This window comes from Ambystoma mexicanum, chromosome 8 (assembly GCF_040938575.1).
Source record: "Ambystoma mexicanum isolate Mex_15411 chromosome 8, UKY_AmexF1_1, whole genome shotgun sequence".
Classification (NCBI taxonomy): domain Eukaryota; kingdom Metazoa; phylum Chordata; class Amphibia; order Caudata; family Ambystomatidae; genus Ambystoma; species Ambystoma mexicanum.
In genome coordinates this window covers 1,382,690,648-1,382,716,531 of record NC_090929.1, presented here as the reverse complement: position 1 = coordinate 1,382,716,531, position 25,884 = coordinate 1,382,690,648, and the positions used below count along the sequence as shown (strand labels likewise).

The following is a 25,884-nucleotide window of genomic DNA, read 5'->3' as shown; positions in this document are numbered from 1 at the left end:
GAAAGGTTTTTGGGTAGCCAAAACCCACCCACACCCAAAAGACCAAGAGAATGGACCCAGGATGACCCTAGGGTCAGGATTCCTAGGCTGTTCCCCCTTATACAGACGCATATGACCTCACTGAAGAGGAGCAATACCTCCAGGAAGATGAGGAGTGTTTGGGTGGAGAGGAAGTACATGAGGAAGAGGGGTTTGAAGAAGACCCTTACACTAGTGCAGGAGCTTTTGAAGAAGATACAGCTACCTCACAGCCCTGGCAATCCCCATCAGTGCAGCCTTGGCAATCCCCATCAGTGCACTCACACCCTGATGTCTTTCACCCTTCTCCTCCCAAGGACTCACCTTTTGGAAACACCTCCCCCATAGATGACCAACCTTCACTTAATGCACTATTGCGCAAGGCAGCAGCGCATTTTGAAATAGACACAGGGGAGACTCTTCCGGACATAGACTTTGTAGAAAGAGTTATTAAAGAAAAAGCCCCGGTTAGTCAATCTATTCCGCTCCTGGCTTCTATAAGGAGAAGAATAACTCCTTCCCTTTCCAATCCGGCCTTAGTCAGAGGGGTAAACCCTCGGATAGAAAAGCTCTTCAGCCCTTCGTCCTCTGACCCTTTGTACATCAGGGGACATTCTATTCCGGACTCCCTTGTAGTTACTAATACAAGAAAAAGAACTGGGGTACCACTATCCACTAGTGAGGCACCACCGGACAAAGAGGGCAAGAAGCTCTCTGCACTTGGGAAGAGAATCACGACCTCTTCCGCCTTCTCAACTAGGATTGCAAATAACAATTCCCTACTAGCTAGCTACGCAGATGCACAGTGGAGCAAGCTGCGCAGCGAAGCAGAGGACGCACCAGAACCCCTGCGTTCGCGCCTGCTGGCTATAATCTCAGAGGGAACTCTTGTAAACCAGGGCATCGTAAAGAACTCCTTAGATGCCGCAGAAAACGGCTGGCCGTTCCCTGGTTCAGGGAATACTTCTCAAACACCATGTCTGGTTGCGCAATTCGGGATTTAAGCCGGAAACCCAGGCTTCCCTGATAAATAAGCCCATAGAACAAACACATCTGTTTGGGAAAGCAGTTGATGAAGCCCTAGAACATGCGAAGAAAGAGTTTGATGCCATCAAGACTCTTGACCAAATTTCTAGGCCACCTAACAGACGTAGCTATGGCAATAGACGCTCCTTTCGTGGCCAACGCCAGCAGCAAAGCCAACAGCAATTTTACTCTGCTACCAACTGGCCCTCTAACCAAAGCACCCAGTTCAGTCAAAGAGGCCAACGTCGTGGCAAAGGAAGAGGTCGCGGCTCCAGTCCCAAAGGCCCCACGCCCAATACCAACAAATGACCCGAAGATTCGGGTCCCCTCCCATGCATCACCGGTCGGGGGCCGGCTAACATCGTTCCTTTCAGCATGGGAGGGAATAACGTCAGACCGCTGGGTATTATCCACCATAGCCGACGGATACTGCATCGAATTCAACGGTTCCCTGAAATACAGACCCCCACGGAACCGACGAATGACACCGGAACACCGCACTATTCTTCTTCAAGAAGTAGAAGAGCTACTGAAAAAAGAAGCTATAGAGGCTGTCCCCCTATCTCAGGTAACAGAAGGTATTTATTCAGTGTACTTCCTTGTACCCAAGAAGGATTTAACCATGCGCCCTGTATTAGATCTGCGCCCAGCGAACAAGTTTGTCAAACCCCAAAAGTTTCGTATGGTAACCTTGCAGGAAGTAATCCCACTGTTATCACAGGGGGATTACATGACAACACTAGACATGAAAGATGCATACTTTCATATTTTAATGTTGCCAGCGCACAGAAAATACCTCAGGTTCAAGATAGAGGACAAACGCTACCAGTTCAGAGTACTACCCTTCGGGATAGCATCTGCACCAAGGGTATTCACGAAAGTACTGGCAGTGGCAGCGGCCCACCTGCGCAGGTTATCCATCCCGGTATACCCTTACCTCGACGACTGGCTCATAACAGGGGATTCTTACGAAACATGCTTCTCCAATACCCAAAGGACCGTAGACCTTTTGTCCCAACTGGGCTTCTCCATCAACGAAAAGAAGTCCAGCTTAGACCCCAGCCAAATCAAACAATTCCTAGGAGCTCTAATTCGAACAAAGGACGGCCTCGTCTTCCCCTCCAACGAGAGGGTCCAAAACATGCTGTTTCAAATTCCCAGTTATGTGGCAGGTCGAGAGGTGACGGTACGCAAAGCAATGCGCTTGCTAGGGATGATGGCGTCATGTATTTATTTGGTACCTCACGCGCGCCTGCGCATGCGCCCAATGCAAGAGTGGCTTTACAGCCAGTGGTGTCAGGCCAGCGGACAATGGGACGATCTAGTGGTGGTCTCGCAGGCCTTGGTTCTCTCGCTACGGTGGTGGACAAAGGATAACCTGTTATTGGGGAAAACTTTTGCCACACCCGCAGTGGAAGCCACTCTGACCACAGACGCATCCCTTACAGGATGGGGGGCTCACCTATCCCATCAGACTGCTCACGGACTGTGGACTCCGAGCTTAGCATCCAAGCATATAAACCTGCTGGAACTACTAGCGGTGTTCAAAGCACTGAAAGCCTTTCAGGAACACTTACAAGGAAAGACAGTGATGGTCCTCACAGACAGCACCACAGCCATGTACTACCTCAACAAGCAAGGGGGCACTCACTCTCCAGGACTGTCCAAGCTGTCCCAGAATATATGGAAGTGGGCTCTCAAACACAACATGTTCCTACTATCACAACATGTACCAGGGGAACTCAATCTGCTAGCAGACAAACTCAGCAGAGACTTCCCCCTGCTCAAAGAGTACGAATGGCAATTGCACGAAGACATCGTCTTAGACTTCTTCACGCAATGGGGATTCCCGGAAATAGACCTGTTCGCAACCCTGGAGAACTCACAATGCCAAAGTTACGCCTCCAGGTACCCCCAGAACCAGTCCAAGGGGAACGGTCTGTCGATTCAATGGTCAGGGAAATTTGTTGACGCCTTTCCCCCGACTCCCCTCCTCAACAAGGTGGTGCACAAGATGCACCAGGAGCAGGTTACCATGATACTAGTGGCCCCAATGTGGGCCCGGCAGCCATGGTTCGCTCACTTGATGGAGATGTCTCTATCTCCCCCAATGAAACTTCCCTGCCCGTACAACATGCTGTCACAAGACAAGGGCAGGACTCTGCATCCATGCCCTCAGACCATGAACTTAGCAGCCTGGCTCCTGAGATCATAGAATTTGGACATTTACATCTCCCACAGAGATGTATGGACATCCTCAGGGAAGCCAGAAAACCTAATACTCGCCACTGCTATTCTAGCAAGTGGAAAAGATTTGTCATCTGGTGTAGAGGTAAGAACATCAACCCGATTGACTGCTTTGCCACTAACATTATTCTGTACTTGACCCATTTACTGGATTCAGGTCTAGTGTTTAATTCCATTAAAGTCCACCTAGCGGCACTTTCTGCATACACCACTTCCCAACTTAAAGTGTTGTGGTGGAAGATACCAGTTATCAAGGCCTTCATGGAGGGGGTAAAGAGAATACACCCTCCGATAGCTAACCCAGCTCCCGGATGGGACTTAAACGTGGTACTTTCTAGACTCATGGGCACTCCTTTCGAACCCATGCACAAGGCAACTCTTAAATACCTCACTCTTAAGACTGCTTTCCTAATAGCTATCACCTCCATTAGAAGAGTAAGTGAACTACAGGCTCTTTCTGTACTAGACCCCTTCGTAACAGTTCACAAGGATAAGGTGGTTCTACGCACACACCCAAGGTTTGCACCAAAATTCATCTCGAAATTTCATGTAAACCAGTCTATAGAACTACCAACGTTCTTTCAAAACCCTTCCAGCTTGGGAGAAAAAAGTCTGCATACACTAGATGTACGCAGAGCTGTCATGTTCTACATGGAAAGAACCAGACCACTGAGAAAGACTAATCAGTTCTTTGTCTCTGTGGCAGCAGGAAGAGAAGGAGATGCAGTTTCAAAGTCCACTATATCTAGATGGATTGTTCAATGCATCACTCTCTGTTACACTCTTGCTAAGAGAGAACTACCCTTCAAGCCAAGAGCACATTCCACTCGAGGCACTGGGGCTTCCATAGCGTTCATTGCAAATGTTCCCCTTGAGTCCATCTGCAAAGCGGCTACCTGGAGTTCTGTGCACACCTTTACAAAACACTACTGTCTAGATGCACACTCTAGATCTGATTCCCAGGTGGGACAGGCAGTATTAAGACATCTTTTCTCTACTGTTCCTTCTCATAACCCACCGCCAACTCCGGGTACTGCTCGCTAGTCTATGCACAGAATGTGATTCTAAGCAGATTAACAAACATCAGAAGACAATGCATTACTTACCGTAAAAGCATTTCTGATGGTTGTATCTGCTTAGATTCACATGCGCCCACCCTTCCTCCCCGCTCGGATGGAAGGAACATAGACATCTTTTTATATATATCTCTCTTTTCTGTACTCACTCACGTCTAGAAGGCTCCCTCAGGGCAGAAAAATACAAACAGAGAGACCTCGACGCGTGAGGGATTGTGGGTACAACACACGTCACTATAGGGATAGTGTTTACAGACACGCCTTGTCGACGTCCCCTTTTCGACTACGAAAAACAAAATGCAATGCTCTGCAGTGACCACTGGATGTCGGACCTATGCACAGCATGTGAATCTAAGCAGATACAACCATCAGAAATGCTTTTACGGTAAGTAATGCATTGTCATATTTCTGAGGCTTGTGGAATCTGCTTAGATCACATGCTGTGCATAGGCCGACATCTAGTGGAAGCTGCGGAGTATTACAGTTTGTTTTTCGAAACTCGAAAATGGGCGTCGACACAGGGCGTGCCAGTAATACTATCCCTAGTGTGACGTCCCCTGTACCCATGATCCCTCACGCGTCTAGGACCCTCAGATTGTTTTTTTCCGCCATACTGGTCGGAAGCATTTCGCGGAGTTCCCTGGCCTAAGCCATAATTTTGGCCGAATTTCTACACTCTACGCCGGATCGGAGAGGATTTCGACCGTCGACTGCATGACAGATTTGGGCCTCGAGGCTTCCGTCTCGGCCTGGGCCGCTGGCCTCAGCCCTGCAAGTAGGGAGAGTGGGGTGTGGTCATACTCTACACTCTTGTAATATATAGATACACTTATATATTCCTACATTTACCAGTCCGCTGCCACGAGGTGCATATGGAGGGTACCCCTTTCCAATTCTGCCCCAAGTGCAATCGCAAATACCCTTGGGTCGACAGGCACGCCACGTGCAACCTCTGCTTGCCGAGGGACCACCCCGAGGCAAATTGCAGAGCCTGTAGTAGGTTTAAGCCTAAAACACTTAAGGACCGTTCAATCAAGCGTTGGGCCCACCATGCCAGGCGTCAAGAGGCCATGGCAGCGGAGGGCGCCTTCAGTGATGGCAGCGACGCCGTACTTTCGGACAGCGAGGGCTTTATGGCGTCGAAAGACAGCCTACCGCAAGTCCTCGATCTCTGAAGGTCGACCGGCAGGCCGGCTATGGGGAACACCCCCGGCGACACGAGCGCTTCCCATGACACCTCCACAAAGCACATAAAGTCCAACCGAGACTCGACACGCACGTCGAGTTCTCGGAAAGAGGCACGTAGAGAACTGTCCGAATCGGCGTCCTCTGGGTGCTCTCGATCGCCGCACGACGCCAGGCAAACATCCACTATTGCCAAGAGTGCCTCGCTCCCTAAGGTCACGGAAGTTCGATCGTCAGAAGACGAAGCCGACTTCCACCCTCAGGCCGCACTCCAAGAGTCGGCACCCGCAGACCTAATTACTACAGATCCCGAACCCCTACCTCCACGCTCGAAGGATAGGGTCAAGACCCCCGAACCTCGACGCCAGGCGTCGAAAAGCTCAGAGGGCCCTAAAACACACAGGAAACACTCCTCCAGTCACGGGGAGGGAGGGAAACAAAGGAAGCAGTCTCTACCCACTTCCAAGCCCGTAGAACACTCCACTCCTCAAAAACAGAAAGACTAGTCCAGGTCTTCTGATAACACCAAAATCCCTGCACAGGCTACCAAGTCTAGTCAGGATAAATTTGAAAAACTCCCAGAAAGGGTCATTCCCAGTTCCAGAGAATGGACCATTGTTGACATAGATAGGGTAATGTCAAGAATGTCATCTTTGGCAGATTTTTATGCACAAAACCCAGAGCACTTTCTTGCTTATACTCCCGACGGGTCAGCACCCTCTGGCTCTAAGGATCCTATACCTCCAAGTACAAGGTCCCACTTTGAGACACCAACAGGGTCTTCAGACCCCTTCTACGTCCAGCCCTACTCTCATTACCAGGGAGAGACATCCTTTGTTGAGGATCCAGATTTAGGCATGGTGGAGGAACAAACTGGGACAGGCTAATATGGGGATGATGAGGATCAAGATGAGGAGGAGGAAGACCCCTACAGGGTAGACTCCCCAGTAGAAAGAGAGGCCCCGGTTACCGACTCCCCTGTCGACAATCAGCCGCTCCTGAATGAAGTGATGTCTCGAGCAGCCGAACATTTCCACATTGACACCCAGGGTGCCCAGGAGGAAAGAGACTTTGCAGAAGAGTTAGTGGGGGAGAGGAGGCCTGTTGCTCAGGCCATCCCTATCCTAAAATCTATTCAAAGAAGAATAGACCCGTCACTCCTCAATCCTAACCTCACCAGAGCAGTGAACCCTAGGATTGAAAAACTTTTCAAGGTGGCCCAATCAGACCCACTATATATAAGGGGGCATCTGAAGCCGGACTCCCTGGTTGTTACTAACACCTGTAAGAGGGCTGGAACACCCTTATCGTCCGAGGCTCCTCCCGACAAGGAGAGCAAAAAACTGTACGGGTTAGGCAGGAAAGTGGCCTCCACTTCCGCCTACCAGGCAAGGATTCCCAACTCCACCACCCTGTTGGCCAGCTACAACTGCCATCAGTGGGAAGAGGTCGCGGCACTCATAGACTCCTCACCAGAACCCTTAAAGAGCCAATTGGCACGAGTTTCAGCGGAGGGAAGAGCCGTGTCCGGTTGCATTTTAAAGGCAACCTTTGATGCCGTGGATAACGCCGGCAGATTAATAGCAGAAGGAACTGTTATTAAGAGACACGCTTGGCTACGCCAGTCTGGTTTCAAGGCTGAAACACAAGCGTCATTATTGGACAAACCGGTGGAGCCGGATCTGTTGTTTGGTAAGGCGGTCGAGGACGCACTAAAGAATGCTAAGGACGAGTATGAAACACTCAAATCCCTAGACCAGGTAACCACTAACCCCCCGAATCAGAGAGGGAATGGCAATTTTCGTCGCCCATGCGGCCAAAATTCCCAGAGAGGTTCTAACTATTCCCAGGGGCATGGCACACAGTGGAACAATAATAAACAGCAGTCTACCCAGGGTTACGGCAGGGGTAATAAGAGAGGGCGTGGTAGAGGTAGAGGCAGCCCCGATAAAGGAGGCGGCACGCCTCCACCGAAACAGTGATGCTCCGTTCAGGGTCCCTTCTCGCGCAACCCCAGTAGGGGGACGCATTTCCAACTTCATCCAAGCTTGGGAAGGGATCACATCAGACAGATGGGTGCTCTCAACAGTATCTGCGGGGTAATGTATAGAACTACTAGAGCGTCCCAGAGACCATCCTCCACGACAAAAAATACATTCTTTGGAACACCAGAAGATCCTCCTAGAATAGATTGTCAATCTGCTAGCAAAGGACGCGATAGAACTCGTCCCGGGACACCAGGTAAACAAGGGTATTTATTCAACTTACTTCCTTGTGCCCAAAAAAAAAAATTGACAATGCGCCCAATATTGGACTTACGGCTTGCCAACAAGTATGTCAAGCCCCAAAAGTTTCGCATGACAACTCACCAAGAGGTAATCCCCCTCCTAAAAAAAGGGGGATTACATGGCAACATTGGACATGAAAGATGCCTATTTTCATATTTCCATGTTCCCAGCGCACAGAAAATACTTGCGCTTCAAGGTGGACAGTCGGCACTACCAGTTCAAGGTACTGCCCTTCGGGATAGCTTCGGCCCCAAGGGTATTCACCAAGGTACTGGCGGTGGCGGCAGCACACCTACGCAGGGAGGCAATCCCGGTGTACTCTTACCTGGACGACTGGCTCATCACGGGGGAAACCCCAGTAATTTGCAGAACAAACATTCAAAGGACTATCGACCTCCTCTTCGAATTGGGCTTCTCAATAAACGAGAAAAAGTCAAGTCTAGTGCCAAGCACATCCAAACAATTCTTAGGAGCTATCCTAGATAGTCAAGAGGGGTTGACCTTTCCTTCTGGCGACCTTTCCTTCAGAGGAAAGAATTCGTAATATACTGCTGCAAATTCCGCAATACCAGTCCGGTCGCCAGATAACGGTACGCAAAGCAATGCATTTGCTGGGCATGATGCCGTCATGAATTTACCTGGTCCCCCACGCGCGCCTGCGCATGCGTCCCATGCAGCAATGGTTGGCGAAACAGTGGTCTCAGGCAAGTGGTCAGTGGGACGATCTAGTGGTCGTTTCACCAACACTGGTACAAAGCCTTCTCTGGTGGACAAGAGAGAATCTGTCCAAGGGGAAACCCTTTTGCGATCCCGAGATACAGGCGGTAGTCACAACCGATGCATGGCTGACGGGGTGGGGAGCTCACCATCTCCACCACACAGCTCAGGGTCTCTGGTCTCACGCAGTGGCCAAGAATCACATCAACCTGCTAGAGCTTCTGGCAGTATTCAGAGCGCTTCAAGCTTTCGAACCCTAGCTTTTAAACCTGTCAGTGCAAATCCGGACGGACAGCACTACAGCCATGTTCTCCCTGAACAAACAAGGAGGGACTCGCTCGCCAAATCTGTCCAAGCTTGCCCAGAAAATCTGGATATGGGCACTCAGACGGAACATCTTCCTGTCATCACAACATGTTCCAGGGGATCTCAATTCCCTAGCGGATGCTCTGAGCAGAGACCCCCTCCCAGAGGAACACGAGTGGTGTCTACACAGAGAAGTCGTAGAAGATATCTTCTCTCAGTGGGTTTCCCCACTATAGACCTATTCGCCATAATCGAAAACAGACAATGCCCAGGATTTGCATCCAGGTTCCCCCAACCAGACTCCCAGGGGAACGCCCTGTGGATGAACTGGTCAGGGATGTTTGCGTACGCTTTTCAACAACTCTTATAATCAGGAAGGTGGTCAACAAGATGAACAGAGAATCGATGACGCTCGTCCTGGTTGCTCCCATGTGAGCGAGACAACCTTAGTTCCCACACTTACGCAGCATGGCGGTGTGCGAACCCATCAGATTTCCGAGCTGGTACGTCCTATTGTCCCAGCACCAAGGTCAAACAGTGCACCCTCAACCCAACTCAATGAACCTGGCAGCATGGCTCCTGAGGTCATAGAGTTTGGAAATCTCAAATTACCACAGAGGTGTATGGACATCCTAAAAGAGGCTAGGAAGCCCAACACGAGGCACTGCTACTTTGACAAATGGAAGAGATTCGTAATCTGGTGCCAGAGTAAGCAAGTCAACCCAGTTGATTGCACTCCTTCCACTATAGTTAAGGCCTTCATGGAAGGAGTAAAGAGACTTCACCCTCCTATTTCTAACCCACCTCCAGGATGGGACCTTAATGTGGTGCTATCTAAGCTCATGGGCCCCCCATTCGAGCCCATGATGAGAGCAGTCTCAAACACCTGACTTCTAAAACTGCCTTCTTAGTAGCTATTACCTCTATAAGAAGGGTCAGTGAAATTCAGGCTCTGTCAGTGCAAGATCCCTTCTTTACTGTCCATAAAGATAAACTGGTTTTACGTACACACCCTAGGTTCTCACCTAAGTTTATTTCTAAATTCCATTTAAACCAGTCCATTGAGCTTCCGGCTTTCTTCTAAGTCCCCAAAAGCTCGGCTGAGGTGAAACTACACACACTAGATGTGCGTAGGGCGGTCCTCTACTATGTAAACAAGACCAGACCGCTAAGGAAAACAGATCAGCTGTTTGTCTCCGTAGCCACAGGCAGAGAGGGGGATCGCGTCTCTAAAAGTGCCATCTCTAAGTGGATTGTTAACTGTATCCAACTGTGTTACTCACTTTCTGAAAAGACTCTGCCTTTCACACCTAGGGCCCACTCCACAAGAGGCATTGGGGCCACCCTGGCTTTTATTGCAAATGTACCCCTTGACTCCATTTGCAAAGCAGCTACCTGGAGCTCTATTCACACTTTTACTCAGCACTACTGCATTGACACTCATTCCAAGACAGATACACAAGTGGGACAAGCGGTTCTAAGACATTTATTTGCTCATGAGCCTTCTCACATCCCACCTCCTTCTTCAGGTACTACTCGCTAATCTATGCACAGCATGTGATCTAAGCAGATTCCACAAGCCTCAGAAGGGATACATTACTCACCGTAATCGTATTTCTGATGCTTGTATCTGCTTAGATTCACATGCAACCCTCCCTTCCTCCCCTCTGAGAGAAGGCGCATGGATGCTTGTAGTCTTACCCTTCTACCTTCTATCTGCTTGGACTATCTGTACTCACGCTACTACTCATGCTACCTCATGTCAGAAAAAAACACAATCTGAGGGTCCTAGATGCGTGAGGGATCATGGGTACAGGGGACGTCACACTAGGGATAGTATTACTGGCACGCCCTGTGTCGACGCCCATTTTCGAGTTTCGAAAAACAAACTAATACTCTGCAGCTTATTTTTCAGAAAGATAAGTACTATTAGACGTCAATATAAACACCAACACAATACTTATGGTAAGAAAACCAAAGCAGAACCCCTGTTTAGATTAGCAGTATGCAGTTCAAAGTGAGTACAACCTCAGTAGTAGACTTTTAGAATGGCCCAAGGCAATTCAATGTAAGCAGACCCTATTGGTAGTAACCTATGTTACTTATTCAGTTTCAGGAATAAAATAGTTATACCAACATTACTTTTCAGAATAGTGGCACACAATTCTAAGGTAAGCAATAACTTGTCAGTTACTTTTTTGAATGGTCGTATGCACTTCAAAGAACTCAGTATTACACATTTCGAATGGCAGTAAGCAATTCAAGGTAAGTACACCCCATTGCTAATACACTCCTCCACTTGTTCTACTTCAAAAATATGTATTTATACCAACATCACTTTTCAGAATAGTAGAACACAATTCTAAGGTAAGTAAGAACGTTGTAATACTTTTGAGAAGGGTAATCATCGGTTCTAGGTAAGTAAAACCCAGTGTTACATATGTAGAATGGCAGCAAGCTATTCAAGATGAGTAAAAACCATTATAATTATTCTGTTTTAGGAATATATAAGCACACCAACATTACTTTTTAGAAGAGTTGAACACAATCCAAAGGCAAGTAAATATCTGTGTATACTTTACAGAATGGCAGTAATTAATCCAAAGGTAAGTAAGAACTGTGTAACACTTTGTAACTTATTCTGCTAACACTAACACATAGGAGTAAGTACTTTGCAACACTTATTATATGTGTTTTACAGAGTCCTTATACTTTAGAAGTCCTTTCCTATTCTAGGGCATGAGTGTTCTCAGAGGCAGAAGGGGGACACTGGAGTTCCAGGAGCCAACTGTAGGCAGGGGTTAGATGAAGTGTTCAGGGACTTTGTAGAAGGCTCTCTTCATGCGTTTCAGCGTTAGGCCTGGGCGAACAATATGGGCAAACTCCCAAACACTTGAATCACCACCCTAGACACACAGGAGCGACACAAGACTTTAGAATTACCCCAAGCTACACAGTACCTCAGCAGCGAAGAAGAGCTTGCATGCAGATGGCTTCACAATGCAGGAGCACAGGATCTGGTCTCTGGATTCTTGGTCGTAGTGATGAAAGAAAGGACACTGAATGCAAACTTGCAGCAGCAGTCGACAGGAAAGGCCCTAACAAAGGATTCTCCATTGCTTCTTGTGGCTTTGTGGTTTTGGCGTCCTTTTCAAAGTACCAGATGATGGATGGTTGTCATCTGATCAATTCACCTCTCTATCTCTGTCCAGCACTCCTGTCAGGGTACTTTAATGAGTGGAATCTTGCTTCTGGAGGTCCAGCAAGAGTCCACCAAAGTTTCAGTGAAATCCATTCTTCGGAAGACCATGCACAGCACTCAGGCTCTGAGTCCCAGTGTATTGGCAGTTTGCGCACAGAAAGGTGTTATGGCTCAAAATGCAGGTAGTCTTAATACTGATTGGTCCCACCAGTCTATGGGGCAGAGTCTGTTACAAGGTAGATGGGGTCAGCAAAGGCAGCGGTTACACAGCAGGCATCTCCGGTGGCTGGAAGTAGCTACAGCAGTCTTCTCCACTTCTTCATCATCGGATGGAGCTCCAGTGGTCGTCTTTCTTCAGCTTCCAGATCCAGGATATTTATCCAGGACCCCCCCATTTAGCACACATTCTACATTCAAACTGTGGGGGGTGGCTGTCCTAGGACAGCCAGCCTCCCAGTTTACTGGTTCCAACAGGTATGCCAGAAGACAAACGACTACAGAGGTTCTGCTTCCTCCCTCACTTCCTGTCTTCAAAGACACTCTGGCGCCTCAGTGGGCTCCTCAATGTATTCCCGCCAAAGACAAAATCAAACCAGGACCTCCCTCACCCAGGACGGTAGAAGAAGGACCAAGAAAGAACAGGCACACAAGAAATGGTGAAAACAAGAAGCCACCATTCTAGATGAATGTTGACCCTTCTGTGCATTACTGTGGCTGTAATGACTGCCTGCGAAAGAAATTACACAAAAGTCGGCAGAACACGTCCACTGCCCCCAGCCATTATTATACGTCCACTGCCACCAGCCATAATTATAAGCTTGTCACTGTAACAGAAGCAGTGAGAAAGGGGATACAGTTTAACACTCCCCCCAGCCCCCTGCCACTCCCCGGCACTCTGGTGTGTGCTGGTCTCACAATATAAAATTTTGAGCGGATACAAATATCTCTCTCTACCATTGTACCTTTGAGAACGTGTTCTGCAAGGTAAGTAATGAACAATAACAGAAAAGTTACAGCAAAGGTGAGAAAGGGATTACTATGTATCTACAGCACTCCACATAAGGTGGGGCGTGCTGATCTCCCAGTGGGGTTTGTAGAAAGGCAAAAAATATTGTACCATTGGGAACAGTAGCTCACATAAGGAACCCAAGAGAAAATAAAAAGGGAAGCCCAAGCGGCTCCCCAGCCACACTGCACATAAAGTGCTCTGTGCTGCAATAATAAAATGTAGATGCCCAAAAAGATATAGGAACGTAGAATTCCAAAAAGAAAATTATGGAGAGTCAGAAAATGAAACCCATAAAAAGGGTAAACGAAAGGGTGAGTGGGGAAAAAGGTTCCTATTCACTCAGGAAAATAGAAAAAATCTGCAAGTCGAGCAAAAAGTGCTGGGTGTCTCACATGTGAAGGTGATTTGGCATAGAAATGAAAAATTGTACTTAACAGGCATTCTCTTATTTAAGACGTTACTGTTGTTTGAGCAGCTCTGGCCTGTAATCCTTTTCAAAACTTAAGTCTTGGATGACTATAGCTCAGCGGGTTGAGCGCTGGATGTTGTGATCTGCAGGTTGCAGTTTTGAATCCTGGCAAGGCCAACTCAGCTTTTCATCCATCCGAGGTTGATAAATGACTACTTGCTCCGGTTGGGTGGTTATTGTATGTATATAGCTTCTATGAAAAGGGGTAAGCGCTATATAAATAAGAAATCATTATCATTATGTCACTAGGACAAAGCAGTGCTCTATACTCGCCTCTCCTTTTTTACCAAAAGTTTTCATATGTTGACTTTTTTTCTTTTAGTTAAATGTTTTATTTATTTTTGTTAAAGAATACAATTGGAGTGATAATAACGGGTACTATTAAAAGTGCAATACGTTACCAGTAAGTGTATGTTTAAAAAGAAAATACATATTTAATACATTTTCACTATGGGGGTCATTAGGTGTTTGCCGGTATTCCAGCAGTAAATCTGCTGGAATACCAGCAAACTTTATTACGTTCACGCTGCATGATATCCTGGAATTACCAGGATACTACAGGTGGCGGGAAGGGCATTAAATCCCCATTCCATGGAGTCTCATGGGATACTCGGTGCCGGTAATACCAGATTTTTTTGCCACTGGGGACCTAATTTACCTCCAGCTCTTTGCTGGAGGTAAATCAGGCAACCGCCACCGGCAAACCTGTAGTTTGGTGGTGCGGGAAAAGTGGCTGCAACAGAATTACTGGCACTTTGCCTGCACTTTTTCCGCATGCCAAACCTGTTTAGGGCCCTCCCTCTAAGGCTGCGAAAAACTGTTTAACTTGTAAACCCACTGGCTTAGCTCTTAGTTACTTGTACTAGTCCTCCTTTCAGGCAGGATTTGAAGCCTCTGTCGCTGGCTACAATCTCGAATCTTATAAGGCCTTCTAACCGTGATCCATTCTGCCCAGCTCCTTCCAAAAGGCAGGCATACCACATGATCTAAGGGAAAAAGGGGCAGTTGTTGGGAACTCAAGCTCAAAGGTCCTCCTCTTTGAGCTTGCTTGTTCTTGATCCTACAACTAAATAGTATTGTGAAGCCTTTTTTTTAAAGTAAAGCCATTTTTAATTTAAACATATTGCACAATGCATACTAACTGCAATTTGAACCTCTAAGAAAATCTTATGCAATTTTGGAAATCACCACTGTAAGGAACGTTTGGTGGTAATAGTAAGACAGACACAAGTGACCACAGTTAAAAGGTGTTTATTGAACTTTTGCAAGGATGTGACAAATGTATATCTGAACCTAAATCTACAGATGGGAGCAAGCTACGACCATCAAATAATAATAATGCAGTCCCAGTGGAGTCTTGTCAAATTAAAAGGGCCTATGCTAAAACACCTATTGCCAATCCTTAGCACTGAGTTACAAAATAATGTGGAGTAATGTTCATGAAAAAGAACAAAGTGCTCACAAAAAAATATGTCAGGGTGCTCTAGCCAAACCACACATGAATGTTCTCTACAATATTAATCTTGGGTCTTCACCCTGGATCCCACTCTGCCAGGCTCAGATCCTTTTCGTAAGCAAAAATAAAAGATCAACATTGGATTCCCCTTTGCTGGGCTCAGATCCTCTTCAAACAAGGTTCAATTAGTCTGCCTCAGCCAGGCTCGGACCAATTTGGATTTACTTGAAATTATCAAACTTTCGAATGTGCACAGGGTTTGGCTTGACCCATTGCATGAGCACTTCGATCTCAATATTTCACTTCCACTCAGCATCAGTTGGATACCTAACAGAGACTTTCGAAAGAGCACACACCTGGTGCCGGACCACTCTGTCTATGGTAGCTTTTCTTGGTTTCCCAAAGTTCAGTTACAAAGTTCATCTATTTCTTTTAGCTTTCGATTGTATTCGCATTGCTTATCCCAAACGCTTCACACACTGTTCTCTTTATACAATGTTGCCGCTTGCAACCTTGGTTCAAAACACAAGCTGGTTTGTTGTTATCAGTCTCTCCAATTCACTGGCTGTGCTTTCTTTTCGGATGGCGCTTTGTTTTAGGAGCCAAGGACAGTACCACAGCAACCATCGCTCCTCCATGCTTTGGTGATCAAAGCGGGAGAGCCCCGGGTACCTCCGAAACACTGTGCAGGTTTGATCAGCCTTAGTTCCTGATCTTCGGTTTCTTACTTTCCAAGGTACATGAAAGTACCAGTCTTCACAGATCAAGGGTGTTTCCCTCCTTGCAACCTTCTCCGGTCTCGCCGCCTTCCCCCCCGCACTTTCCCCTTTTCCCCCCTCCCCTGCACTTGTGCGATCTCAATGCCACTTGGCCTAGTAGGATCGTTGTCTGTCTTCCCTCTGTTTCCCCTCCCTTTGCCTTGTCACACCTTGAAACACTTGTGTATCGGCGTGTTATACATGCCATATCATATATATCATATCTCCTTGTATTAAACTGCCATCTTGGAACTGCTGTTTTCTCGTATGTTTTGCCTCACTCAGAGTTTGCTGTCGTGCTCCGCCTTTTATACGTATGGGGAAGTGTGATGGAAGTCAGGTGTGGCTAATCCGTAATTGCCTGACCATTGTGTTGGGACATGTCAGGTTTACGGCTCTGGTGTTAGTCTGTTGTCGCTCACAATGAACTGTCCGTGAGAAAGTCTTTGTGTCGGAAAAAGGGGTGGGGGTTGTGTTCCTAGGTATCCTACCTGGTAGGATGGGAAAAGGTGTTTCAAGGAAGGGGATACCGCTTCTCATCCTCCAGTGTCCCACTTCCACTCTCCGAAACCCCCTCATCCAGGTGATCCTCCCGCACAGGTCCACCCCCAGAAACTGGATCCAAAAGCGGTGACCATGTCCTTGCCACCTGGATGAAAGATCCCCGGGGACTAGTGGGTGAGACACCTTCAGGTCTCTCACACCACGCCTGGAACAAATGAAGAGTTTTTAATTTGTGGCCTTGTGGGTCAGTATTGTACGTTCATTTTCTATTTAATAGCAACAAACAGTTGGTTTTTGATGTGATTAGTGGTTTGGAAACATTCAAGCATATTTTGCTCGAGATTATTCACAAATGGTAATAATATTTATGGTCATATATTTTCTTCATTTAAGTAACCAGTGTGCGATTGGCATGTCGTTCATGTTGTGTTCTTATTTTTTAGATTATTGCATCAGCAAACTATATGCTTTCTGAGCTTTTTCAACTCGATGAACCAAAAAAGGAAGATAGTGCAGAAGCCACGTCAAATGGGAATTCTGATGAGAGCTACAGCGAGGAGGAAGAGGAACTGCCCGACAGTGACGAAAACGGATCCTACGGTGCCAGTTCAGACTTTCCAGATGACTGTAAAGCTGTGGCAGTAATCCAGTCTGTTGGCGAGCTTTCTGTACCAGAAAAATATAAATCCACCCATCAGATAAGAGTAAGAACCACATTTAATTGAATATTGAAAAGGTCTGGAGGGCAAGAAGACTGCTATGTGGCTAGAAAAGTGAGATGCAGTTATGGGCACAAATGTGGAATATATACATGTTACATACAAACATGCATACTGTCTTCATTACAGGGTAAAACAGGTAATTTAAACGGTGCATATGTTCTACACCAGAATGAAATGTAAAGTGCAAAGAACTGTTGCCTACAGCTCCCATATGGGTATTGAGTATATCTCTAAATCCATTATGTAAATGTAGAGATTTGGTCTCAGTCTCTATTACTTCACATCTTTTTTTATAACTCAGCAATTTCTGATTAGTGCATAAATCATGAATAAGCTTTCATGGTTGCGAGGAAAGCAAAATTGTTTGAATGTTTTATGGACAGCTTCTTCTCCGACATGAAGATGTTTCCTTTTTCCCCCCATAGCTGATCGTCCTACTACATATAGTAGCAGGGCACAGGAGCGGCTTCATATAGCAGTTTAGCCAGAGCCTACCACTAAACATTTAAATGGTGCATGCATATGCAAACATGCCTCCTTCATCTCCTCAGGGGCTCCTCCATGTCGGCCGGATAGCTCAGGTGCAACGTGTTCGCCTTGGAAGCAAGACAACACGGAGCACCACAGGTTCGAACCCCGTTCCGCGCTTCAAAACCTCTGGGTATAAAGCACGTTATAAATAACATATCATATCCGTTAAAGTACATTTTTTCTCTGCCATTCTCTGTTAGTAGGAACCGGCTTCTCTCACAAGTTGCGTTCTTAGTACCCCAGGCCTTTTCCTGCCATCTTGATTTTCCACAAGTTCTTTTTTTGTTAAAGTTCTCTCTATTGATGTACAAAGGAAAAATCAATAAAAAGGAGTAAAAGTATACAACAGTTGAAAAATAGCAAGCAATATATATATACAGTACCCCTCCCATCCGAAAGGTTTGACAAATTAATCTGAATGTCATTGATTCATGACATGTAGCAGATATATACATAAAGTTGACTAGGCCCCAAGAGCCTTTTATGATCAAAGTCAAATGAATGTGAGAGAATCCATCACATCAACTTCTTCCATTCAGAAAACTATTAATTTCCAAAAGGTCGAGGAAAGTAAAGAAATCAAAAGTTGATCATTCATATCACTATAAACCAACAGAAAAGGCACATACAAGTTAAAATAACACATTGAAAAAAACCTATAAATATAAGCCTGACCAATCCAGTTGTATCCTCTTTCACACTTCCTATATATTAATGTAGCCTTCCCCTTCCTTTCTTCACAACAGTTCTTTCGTTTAAGTGTACAGAAAAATCTATCCCACATCTTTTATAACCGTTCCTGTCTGGTGGGAAGCACTGTAGATTTCCACCTCTGTGCCAACGCCGATACACTTGCGTTCAGCATCCCTTTAGGCATACCAGACAGAGCCTTCCTCCCCATACCTCGGTGGGGACTGCAAAGAGAATCAATGTTGAATTTGGGCAGGTCTTCCCTTGCAAGCTCTTTCATTCAACTGAGCAGTTAATCCCAGTAAATCTGCACTAATGGTCATTTCCCCCACCTCTAAAGCAGGTGCTGTTTGCGCAGATGTTAGGAAACATGTTCTCTTTGCTGATTTCCCTCCATGGGTATCTTGGTCGTCTGTTTTGCGGGCACTGATCAGTCCCTATAGCTACCAGTGCAAGGGAACTCTGTTCTCCATTGTGGAATTCTCTTTTCTTTTTAAATTACACCCGTCACTTTACAATGAGGTGCGTTAGAGATACTTTGTGTTCCTGTAACTTTGTTTTCGTAACTTACTGGCTACTTGCATGATGTGTCCAAAACAGGCTGGTGGCAGCAGATCTTTTTCTTGCGTGTTTCTTTTAATTGTCTAGACCACTTTTACATTTTACCATTTAATGCCTTTTAGGGTAGCATACACTTTAAAATGCCTGTTCCATGAGATTTACGTCAAGAATTTCACCTGTGCTTTGGCCATCTTGTATTTTTGCCTTCTCCCTGCCCTCTCACAGCCATATTTGCCATATATGGTAAGCCCTTTCTGGGAGAAAGCTCCAGCTTTCCTGGGCAAAACGGTGGAGTGTGTTTGTGATGGATGTGAGGGCTGGGACTGTCAGGTCCCAGTCCACATCCATGCCAAAGTACCTATTGTTGGGCAGGTGTGGTGGACAGCAGCTGTCCAATCATGGATAGCCACTGCCAATTTTAATGGTGCAGATACTTACCATTGGTGGGCTTGGGGCGACTCCAGATGTAATCTCATATAAAAGGAGTCATTTTGAAGCCATTGAATAGATCTCCATTTAACCTATGACCTCTGAAGAGGAGCATCCCGCTGAAGATGTGGAACACATTGCTGCAGCCAACCAACTTTGTCTTCTTCAACTGTCCTGGCAAGGCCTTTCTACTTTTCTGATCTACAGAAGGCCTGTTAGTGCTTCGGCCAATGGACCAGTGGAAACAACAAGTCTCCGTCCTTGTTTGAGCATCCTGCCCTTGGAATCCTTCAAAAGTATCATCAGTGGGCTGACCAGCTTCCTCGTGGCTACCTCGCTGCATCAGTTGCTGTCCCTAATTCAGACTTGAGACTCCACAGACCCTTGAATGTGAACCAAGAGGCCTACATCTATCTAGCACCAAGAGGGGCTTTGCAGGATCAGCTACTTTGTTTTCGCCATGAAGGTTATCTTCTGCTTTTTTATTTAAGTGGCCACTGCTGATCTTTACCTGTATCATGTCTTTGGGGTCCTCTGAGGTCGTGGACAACATGATGATACTTTCTTCTTAGTGCCAAGGTCATCCTGCTGTCCACTTTTTTAGAACTGTCTTGCTAGAGTGTGGAACCGCAGACTAGCCAGATCTAAATCCCGAGACGACAACTGACCTGTGCACCTGAGACGCCTGCACCTTTTCAAGGGGGCGATCGATTTTCAGGAGCTGCCAAAATGGACCCCGAGTGAATCACGGTATTGATTGATAGTAAACATACCTGTGGCTACCTCCCATAGGGTTCAACAGACGTAAAGTATTTGCCGTACCTCTCCATTGCCTCACCGTGATTGGGGAAGTAATGGTCAAGGATCCTTCCCAGGTTTTCCTTTGAGGTGGTTGGATTGCTGGAAATTGTGCTAAGAACTTTTTTACTTGCGTTATTAAACTACCTGTTGGCTATACCAACAGTTGCTCAGACTCTTTCTAGGGTGCCTATGGTTGTGAAAAGAACCACATTGGGGCCTCCGACTCTAAGGGCACAAGGCTGTCTCTTTTCTAGATAGACAAGGACGTTTTAAGGTGCAGTGCCTTTATTTTATAAGGCAGTGTATAGTATTTCTAACTCCTTTTTTCCTACATATTAGTTTTCTAATTTGGTTCTTACCCTTTTCTTTATTTACTTGCTTTGTGTCATGCTTTGCCCTTGGTAATGCTGGCATCAATGGTGGCTCCACTAGAGTACCGTTACGTTTCCACTGCCACTCTTGATGCAGTCTATTGGTTTTCCAAGATAGCCAACGCCAGTTACGTATGGTTTCCTGGCTTGCTATCCTGTGCATTGCAATCCTGCCGTTTTCCGGGTAAGACGCTAGTTTTTTGATTCACTTGCTCAGCCTTCCAGCGCTGTCCGGAGCGCTCTGCTTCTGTCTCTTTCACCCCCATGGAAGTCGGATCTCCCGGCGCACCGTCTCTTGCCTTCTTTAGTTCTTTCACCCGTCCTCGCGACTCCCTATTGCCGCTCACTACCTCCTTGCTTCAGTCTCTCTGCGGTGCCTTCCAGATATCGCGTCTGCTTCTGTTGGACTTTCAGTGTATGGTTCTCTCGCTGTATCTCCAGTTCTACTTACGGCTTCTCCCCCTTTTGGCTTCCTTGCTCCCTCCATTCTACATTCTGTCTTCACATCAGATCCAACAGTTTGTGCCTGTCAAGAAGACCACTTCTCGGGGAATAATTTCATCTGCAGACAGCACTGTATGCTCAAGCACTGGGACATCCCTTAGGAACTTTTGACATTGATCAGGATTTTCTTTGGTAGCCGCAAGGCCTTTTCCCCTGACAGGGGCTTGCTCCTCGGGGTCCCTCTTGTATGGAGTTGGCCTCCGGCGCAGCTTGCCCATACCTCTTCGAACGAAGGAACGGAAAGGGGAGGAATCCAAGAAACCACGCAGAAAGAAGAAGCCGGACACCCAGGATAGCTCTGCAGAAGATCCTGGTGAGGAGGAGCAGGGGGAAGAATCTTCGGTGCATGAGACTTTGCTACACTCCAGTTGCTAACATAATTTTCATTGTATTCAAAAGTAAAATGTTAGTGCTCTATGTGATGAATCCTGCCGAGTCCTCACAGTAACCCTACCTAGGGTCTCCTCTCAGGTGGCCAGGGAAAAGCAGACGCATCCTGACCCTGGGGGCGGCATTAGCCGGTTGGATCATCTGGGAGTGGAAGGCCCCCAGGGCAAAAGGAGGGCTTTATGGGATGAGATGCAGCATTTGTCTTCCTCAAGGAAGGGGATATCCTTAATACCGGAATATGTCAAGGCTTGTTGTCAGCAGGAACCTTTATTTTCTCAATCTTACTGTCGAATAAGGGGTGAAGACAGTCATAATCGGTCAGGTAGAAAAGTTAAGAAAAATACTTTTAAGGTTACTGACATTTATAGAAATGAAAGCTCTTACGAGTCTCAGAGAACTAAGGAAGCGAAGTCTTTGAGTGTTACCAATTTTTATCCTGAGAAACCCCAATTTTCTGTAAAGCCATATATTTCGTGGAATTCTTGTGGGACTCCCTTATGTGAATATGTATGAGGCGAGTGGTCAAATTAATGGTGCTTATTTCATAGAAAGAACTGAATTTTACATTGGGGACTTCCCTAATTCCTAGAGTACTGGGACGAGGAAGAGGAGTGCAGATGCACAGAACTGCACATTGCAATTAATTAGGGAAAATGACCCCCACCAGTAGAAGACTAGGAGGCATAAAAAGCCCCCTCGGTTGCAGGCATTAAGAGCGAGCAGTAGTAGAAGGTGGAGTAGCTTTTCCAACTCCACGTGGCAGCAGAAGGCAGACCGGAGCAGAGACACCAGCACCACAGTGGTGTGTAACTGTAATGCTGGTACTGAGACAGTCTCCCAGGCTCAGGTTTGCAGCTGCAGAGGTTGCGCAGCGGCGAGTATACCCTTTTGCAGCTTTTCCCACTGTCAGACGAGCACTGGGGGCGGACGAGCTCCAAGTAGCTGCAGAATTTAGGAGAGCTCTGAAATTGACAGAAGCTGGCCGTGTGAAGCTGCACAGAGAAGGTCTCCAGGCTGCACAGGGAAATGCAGGCAGCAAACCTGGAGGCAGCGAGGTGAGCGGACGCGCACGCCAGTTACATTGTGACCGGTAAGAGAGGCATGGTATCACAAGTGAAGACAGACACAAGAGATGCAAGGTTCATGGGCGCCCCTCTGTGAGAACGAACACGCCTAAATGACATATTCTTTGGGAAGGTACCCACTCGAGAGTCTGCAGCCACACTTTAGCCCACTGTACCATTCACAGATGGGAAATATCCATTTGCATATCAGTCTTTGTCCCACCCATGTGGGCAGTCTAGCACCGAAATGCTATGGCAATTCTCTTTTGAACAAGAGTACCAACAGCAACCCCACATGCATGTTTCAGCCTTGTTGGACCTCATCAGTGACTTGGAGCTATGCCTCTCTCAGTACATTGAGCAAGGGGTCCACATCTGGATGACCCTAGGAAACATAGGGTGACTAAACCTAAGTGCCTTAAACAATCAAAAGAAAGGCATGGGCTTTCAGGTTTTGCCCAGGGGACGAGCTCTGTTGTGGGCACTGCCAGGTGATCCACCCCCCCCCCCAAGCTGTCCCTGGTTTGGCTCCCTGGAGTTAGAACTCCCTCGCCACACTGCAGCCTCCCCTGCTCCCCTGTACTCACAAGCCCAGCAATTAGGTAGTCCTTCTTCCTCCAGGCCTTCCAGGGTCTCTCCAGCTCGAATTACATCCTCTCGGCTTCTGTGCACCATACAACATCCCCAGCTCGCTCAAAATGTGTCCGTGTGCTCCTCCTTTTATACTGACCTGGAGGCTTAACAGGTTTCAGGTGGGAATTATTGAAAAGGGAGGCCTGACCTTGCCTAGCCTCATTACTGGGACAAAATGGCGACTGACTATTTGATTCCCTGGTGCATTGGTTTCTATGGGTAATGTTCATAGCTCCCTTTCACCTCTTCCTCGTCCCAGTGTTTTGGTAAATGGGATTTCTAAAGTGGAGGTAGGAATTGTGGGAGTTGTTTTTCCAGAAGAAGGGGAACAAGTTTGTTGTTGTGAGCTATAGGGTGTTGTCTGTTGTCCTACATCTCCCTTTGATGTGGCTAACTGTTTGAATTGGGGAGCGGGCAATGGGACAAAACTTTCAACAACCTATAAAGGTGGAGGAAGTGTTGGGTAGGATTGTGTTGTGAAGAGGGGGATACTGTGTCTCCCCCCCCCACTCCCAGAGGACCCCTCACCCAGGTGATCCTCCTGCACTTGTCAACCCCCAGGGTCTGGATGCAAGGAACAAGAACTTATCATACCATAGAGGTGTGATTGTGACATTGTGGGGCCAATAAAAACCAACAACAAGGTAATATCCATAGGAGCAAGGAGAAACAATCATTGCCCAAGCCAAAAGAAAAACATACATAGGCAATTCCAAAGGAACCAAAATTGCCCAAATCCGAAAAAGGCAAGTGAGAATGTGAACAATGGTAAAAACGGTTGCCCAAATAAAAAGGAAATTCTAAGAGAACATGGTTTAAACCCACTTTGCTGAAGAGTTGTGAAACTGTAACCAAATTCTTATCAGCAGTTGATTGATGTTAAAAGGAAGAAACGGGAGTGGCAGGCCGGCTGCCCTTCTGAGAGGAGACATTCAGAGGGAGAGGAGCATAACCTGCAGTGTGTGGCAAACCCACAGTTATAACAAACAGCAGTAGGTGGTTCTTGCTTCCCTTGAAGAGTTTACAATACGTGATGTTGTGGAGCAAACGACATTGCTAACCTGTTTAAACTTGACCTTTACTGTAAAAGTACTTTTAAGTAGTATTTTGTTCTGGTCTGGCAGGGGAGTACACCAGGTCAGAGAATATCGTAGTATTTTAATCTGTGCTGACAGGGAGAGTACACCAGAACAAAGAACAGTGTTGTAGTAGGCCTGGCAAGTGAGTGGACCAGGTGGAAGTCCTTTGAAGTACTGTGGTGTAGTTTACATATCTTGAAGAAGTTGAAGAAACCACTAATGTGTTTTGTGGATTAATGCAGAATCATCCTGACAAATTATTATCCCTAAGCCAAGTGTTGTGTGAAATGCTGCAGAAGTTTTTTATATTGTCAAGTGATTTTGTGAACTGACGCAGAAATATCCTGACAAAGACTTTGTTGTGCAAACCAATGAACTAAGGAACTATTCTACATTGATGAAAGGAAGTGTTTCAAGATATTTGCCACAAGTACTTTGTTGATTACTTATAAACTGTACGTTGAAGTGGAACAAAAGAGAACTGAAGTGGAATTTACAAATCTTGAACTTTTGTGTTATCAAATTGGAACAAAGAGAGCCGAATTGCAAATTATTACAAGACAGGATTTCCTTTTATTCTTATTTGGAACTGTTAAACAAAATCCTGCTTTCATCTAGCGAAGGGGAATTCACCCAGACCAGTAGGGAGAAGCATTGGTTATTGTGTGAATTTAACTGTTGTATTCGTTGTTGTTGAACTGCCATATATTACCTTGTTAAGTGTGAGGGACAGAAACCTTTTGTCAGAGTGTTTCCGTTGGTTTATTTTAGACAGGGAAAACCTCATTAGGGTAGGGATAGTAAGACATTTTTCCAACCTTAATAAAATGGCATCTTTTGAAAAACCTTCACAAAGTTGTCCGCCTCACATTTCTGACCCCTCACATATATAACCAGGACCCAAAAAGTGCATGTGTATATAATAGTAGTTAATGTTTTTTGTGTAATACGTATGGTTTTTGATTGATAAGTGGTTGTCTAAGCACTAAATAAATAATTGTAGTTTTATGCATTCTGCCCAACTTGTGTTATAAAGAGTGCTTTGCACGTGCTTAACGGAACCCTTTACCACTCACACACTCTCCTCTCCTAAATCTAAGCCTTGCTGCTCAGTCATACTACCCAGATAGAGTTTGGCAAGACATACGTTTCTTTCCCTATTCACCAGAATAGGGTGGCCTATCGGAATCTGACAACAGGGCTAATTCTGAAAATACCTCTTAACAATTGGTGCTTAGCAGTGGGATAAGGTGATTGGTACTCAGTGGCGTGATCTTATAGTGCTTATTACGCAGAACTCTTAACTTTAAAAGTCTTAGGCCTGTGAAGTGCTATTACTACTACAATTATGGAAGCGCACACCAGGGTTTCGAAATTGAGGGGAGCTGGGAGCTATTTAGCCCCTGCTTTTAGTTTTCAAGAGCCTGGTTAACTTGATACCAACAGCTACCAGGAGGTACTTTTGGCTCACAGGGTAACTGAAGCTGAACAAACAAATCTATTTGAATTTAACTTTGTGTGTTTGGGGCAATTTATGAATGCACATTAGTACACATCTATTCAACATTTAAAGCATTAGGGTGTTAGGCAGAAACCTGTGCAGTTCCCTCTGGGACCACTGCAAAAGATTTAAGACTACAGGTGTTTGGCAGTAAACCCACTTGGTAGCAGTCTGTACCACACAGATTCACTTGGTAGCTGTGGCTGAGCAGTCAGGCTTCCCTCAAGAAGAGTTAGGCAGTATACAGAGTATTCACAATAGGTCAGAAGGAACACAGTAGAACAAGCAAACAATGACCAGAGCTTGGTGTAAAAGAGATATAATTATTTATTTAAAACCACATCTAA

At 46.2% G+C, this 25,884-nt stretch overlaps 1 protein-coding gene across 1 annotated transcript in view; it reads left to right on the top strand.

Annotated features, from left to right (window-relative positions):
• Nucleotides 1–25,884, top strand: part of EDRF1 (erythroid differentiation regulatory factor 1) — a 1,702,580-nt gene that overhangs the window by 702,569 nt on the left and 974,127 nt on the right. The window contains exon 12 of the mRNA XM_069611509.1: nucleotides 16,705–16,965. Within this exon, the coding sequence (XP_069467610.1) occupies nucleotides 16,705–16,965 (261 nt within the window). The remainder of the gene's footprint in view (nucleotides 1–16,704; nucleotides 16,966–25,884) is intronic.